General features: G+C 51.5%; 1 protein-coding gene across 1 annotated transcript in view; it reads left to right on the plus strand.

Annotated features, from left to right (window-relative positions):
* LOC106591508 (intermembrane lipid transfer protein VPS13B) overlaps positions 1–5,000 on the plus strand; it is a 336,266-nt gene that overhangs the window by 70,893 nt on the left and 260,373 nt on the right. The window contains 1 exon segment of the mRNA XM_082957077.1: positions 387–554. Coding sequence (XP_082813203.1) covers positions 387–554 — 168 coding nt within the window.

Here is a 5,000-nt window from a genome sequence, read left to right on the forward strand (position 1 = left end):
AGAGGAGAGGGGTTAGAGAGGAGAGGAGAGGGGTTAGAGAGGAGAGGAGAGGGGTTAGAGAGGAGAGGGGTTAGAGAGGAGAGGGGTTAGAGAGGAGAGGGGTTAGAGAGGAGAGGGTTAGAGAGGAGAGGGGTTAGAGAGGAGAGGGGTTAGAGAGGAGAGGAGAGGGGTTAGAGAGGAGAGGAGAGGGGTTAGAGAGGAGAGGAGAGGAGAGGGGTTAAGAATTACTTGTCTCTGTTTCACTGGGTATTAGACACTAAATTAATGTGGTGTGTGTGTGGTGTGTGTGCTGTGTGTGTGTGTGTGTGTGTGTGTGTGTGTGTGTGTGTGTGTGTGTGTGTGTGTGTGTGTGTGTGTGTGTGTGTGTGTGTGTGTGTGTCCTCCAGGCTACGTCCAGAGTCTGATCCGTCGGGTGATCAACAACGTCAACATCGTGGTGAATAACCTGATCCTGAAGTACGTGGAGGATGACATCGTCCTGTCTGTCAACATCACCTGTGCTGAGAGTTACACCGTCCACGAGTTCTGGGACCGAGCCTTCATGGACATCACAGGTCAGCTGTCTGCACACACACCTGTTAACCTGGACACACACCTGTTAACCTGGACACGCACACCTGTTAACCTGGACGCACACACCTGTTAACCTGGACGCACACACCTGTTAACCTGGACACACACACCTGTTAACCTGGACACACACACCTGTTAACCTGGACACACACACCTGTTAACCTGGACACACACCTGTTACCTGTTAACCTGGACACACACCTGTTAACCTGGACACACACCTGTTAACCTGGACACACACCTGTTACCTGTTAATCTGCACACACACCTGTTAACCTGGACGCACACCTGTTAACCTGGACACACACCTGTTAACCTGGACACACACCTGTTAACCTGGACACACACCTGTTAACCTGGACGCACACCTGTTAACCTGGACACACACCTGTTAACCTGGACACACACACCTGTTAACCTGGACACACACACCTGTTAACCTGGACACACACACCTGTTAACCTGGACACACACACCTGTTAACCTGGACACACACCTGTTACCTGTTAACCTGGACACACACCTGTTAACCTGGACACACACCTGTTAACCTGGACACACACCTGTTACCTGTTAATCTGCACACACACCTGTTAACCTGGACGCACACCTGTTAACCTGGACACACACCTGTTAACCTGGACACACACCTGTTAACCTGGACGCACACCTGTTAACCTGGACGCACACCTGTTAACCTGGACACACACACCTGTTAACCTGGACGCACACCTGTTAACCTGGACACACACCTGTTAACCTGGACACACACCTGTTAACCTGGACGCACACCTGTTAACCTGGACGCACACCTGTTAACCTGGACGCACACCTGTTAACCTGGACACACACACCTGTTAACCTGGACACACACACCTGTTAACCTGGACACACGCACCTGTTACCTGTTAACCTGGGCGCACACCTGTTAACCTGGACGCACACCTGTTAACCTGGACACACACACCTGTTAACCTGGACACACACACCTGTTAACCTGGACACACACACCTTTTAACCTGGACACACACACCTGTCAACCTGGGCACACACCTGTTACCTGTTAACCTGGGCACACACCTGTTAACCTGGGCACACACCTGTTAACCTGGACACACACCTGTTAACCTGGACACACACACCTGTTAACCTGGACACACACACCTGTTAACCTGGACACACACACCTGTTAACCTGGACACACACACCTGTTAACCTGGACACACACCTGTTACCTGTTAACCTGGGCACACACCTGTTAACCTGGACACACACACCTGTTAACCTGGACACACACACCTGTTAACCTGGACACACACCTGTTAACCTGGACACACATCTGTTAACCTGGGCACACACCTGTTACCTGTTAACCTGGGCACACACCTGTTAACCTGGACGCACACCTGTTAACCTGGACACACACCTGTTACCTGTTAATCTGCACACACACCTGTTAACCTGGACACACACCTGTTAACCTGGACGCACACCTGTTAACCTGGACACACACACCTGTTAACCTGGACACGCACACCTGTTAACCTGGACACACACACCTGTTAACCTGGACACACACCTGTTAACCTGGGACACACACCTGTTAACCTGGACACACACCTGTTAACCTGGACGCACACCTGTTAACCTGGACGCACACCTGTTAACCTGGACGCACACCTGTTAACCTGGACGGTACTGGACACACCTGTTAACCTGGACAGCACACCTGTTAACCTGGACTGAACACACCTGTTAACCTGGACACACACCTGTTAACCTGGACACACACACCTGTTAACCTGGACACACACACCTGTTAACCTGGACAGCACACCTGTTAACCTGGACACGCACACCTGTTAACCTGGACAGCACACCTGTTAACCTGGACACACACACCTGTTAACCTGGACGCACACCTGTTAACCTGGACGCACACCTGTTAACCTGGACGCACACCTGTTAACCTGGGCGCACACCTGTTAACCTGGACTGGTAGTAGACACACACCTGTTAACCTGGACACACACCTGTTAACCTGGACTGGTAACCTGGACACACACCTGTTAACCTGGACACACACCTGTTAACCTGGACACACACCTGTTAACCTGGACACACACCTGTTAACCTGGACACACACCTGTTACCTGTTAATCTGCACACACACCTGTTAACCTGGACACGCACCTGTTAACCTGGACGCGCACCTGTTAACCTGGACGCACACCTGTTAACCTGGACGCACACCTGTTAACCTGGACGCACACCTGTTAACCTGGACTGGTAGCGGGGACACACCTGTTAACCTGGACTGGTAGTGTGGGGACACACCTGTTAACCTGGACTGGTAGTGGGGGACACACCTGTTAACCTGGACTGGTAGTGTGGGGACACACACCTGTTAACCTGGACTGGTAGTGGGGACACACCTGTTAACCTGGACTGGTAGTGTGGGGACAACACCTGTTAACCTGGACTGGTAGTGTGGGGACACACCTGTTAACCTGGACTGGTAGTGTCGGGGACACACCTGTTAACCTGGACTGGTAGTGTGGGGACACACCTGTTAACCTGGACTGGTAGTGTGGGGACACACCTGTTAACCTGGACTGGTAGTGTGGGGACACACCTGTTAACCTGGACTGGACACACACTGTTACCTGACTCCACTGGGGACACCTGTTAACCTGGACACACACCTGTTAACCTGGACACACACCTGTTAACCTGGACTGGTAGTGGGGACACACCTGTTAACCTGGACGCACACCTGTTAACCTGGACTGGTAGTGTGGGCACACACCTGTTAACCTGGACTGGTAGTGTGGGGACACACCTGTTAACCTGGACTGGTAGGGGGGACACACCTGTTAACCTGGACTGGTAGTGTGGGGACACACCTGTTAACCTGGACTGGTAGTGTGGGGACACACCTGTTAACCTGGACTGGTAGTGTGGGGACACACCTGTTAACCTGGACTGGTAGTGTGGGGACACACCTGTTAACCTGGACTGGTAGTGTGGGGACACACCTGTTAACCTGGACTGGTAGTGTGGGGACACACCTGTTAACCTGGACTGGTAGTGTGGGGACACACACCTGTTAACCTGGACTGGTAGTGTGGGGACACACCTGTTAACCTGGACTGGTAGTGGGGGGACACACACCTGTTAACCTGGACTGGTAGTGGGGGACACACCTGTTAACCGGCTGGTAATAGGGGACACACCTGTTAACCTGGCTGGTAGTGGGGGGGACACACCTGTTAACCGGGCTGGTAGTGGGGGGACACACCTGTTAACCGGACTGAGTAGTGGATGGGGACACACCTGTTAACCTGGACTGGTAGTGGGGGGACACCTTTTAACCAGGGCTGTAGTAGTGGACTATATAGGGGGACAGACCTTTTAACCAGGGCTGTAGTAGTGGACTATATAGGGGACACACCTTTTAACCAGGGCTGTAGTAGTGGACTATTAGGGGACAGACCTTTTAACCAGGGCTGTAGTAGTGGACTATATAGGGGACAGACCTTTTAACCAGGGCTGTAGTAGTGGACTATGGGGGACAACCTTTTAACCAGGGCTGTAGTAGTGGACTATTAGGGGACAGACCTTTTAACCAGGGCTGTAGTAGTAGACTATATAGGGAATAGGGGGACACAGACCTTTTAACCAGGGCTGTAGTAGTGGACTATATAGGGAATAGGGGGACACAGACCTTTTAACCAGGGCTGTAGTAGTGGACTATATAGGGATAGGACAGACCTTTTAACCAGGGCTGTAGTAGTGGACTATATAGGGGATAGCACAGACCTTTTAACCAGGGCTGTAGTAGTGGACTATATAGGGAATAGGACAGACCTTTTAACCAGGGCTGTAGTAGTGGACTATGTAGGGGACAGACCTTTTAACCAGGGCTGTAGTAGTGGACTATGTAGGGGACAGACCTTTTAACCAGGGCTGTAGTAGTGGACTATGTAGGGGGACAGATCTTTTAACCAGGGCTGTAGTAGTGGACTATGTAGGGGGACAGACCTTTTAACCAGGGCTGTAGTAGTGGACTATATAGGGGACAGACCTTTTAACCAGGGCTGTAGTAGTGGACTATGTAGGGGACAGGAAACCCTCGTTGTGAGGTGAACTGTGGGTACCTAAACCAGTGTTGTCCTAAACGTCTGAGTCGGGACCCGCCGTTGGGTGGTGGCAGAGAAGCAGGTGGTTCTGGGCCTTTTGGTATTTGAAGTGGTTTTCTCAGCCAGACTAAGTGGCCTGTTAACTGTAATTAAAGAAACATCGTTGTCCATTAAGCCATTAACACCCCCCCCCTCCTTTAGTGAGAACACTTAGTCCACTTCTAAATGCCCTGGTACTGAAGAGACAAGTGTCTCTGCTGAATGTCTTCTCTCTCTCTCTCTCTG

The sequence above is a fragment of the Salmo salar genome, chromosome 10, assembly GCF_965601325.2.
Source record: "Salmo salar chromosome 10, fSalSal1, whole genome shotgun sequence".
NCBI classification, from domain to species: domain Eukaryota; kingdom Metazoa; phylum Chordata; class Actinopteri; order Salmoniformes; family Salmonidae; genus Salmo; species Salmo salar.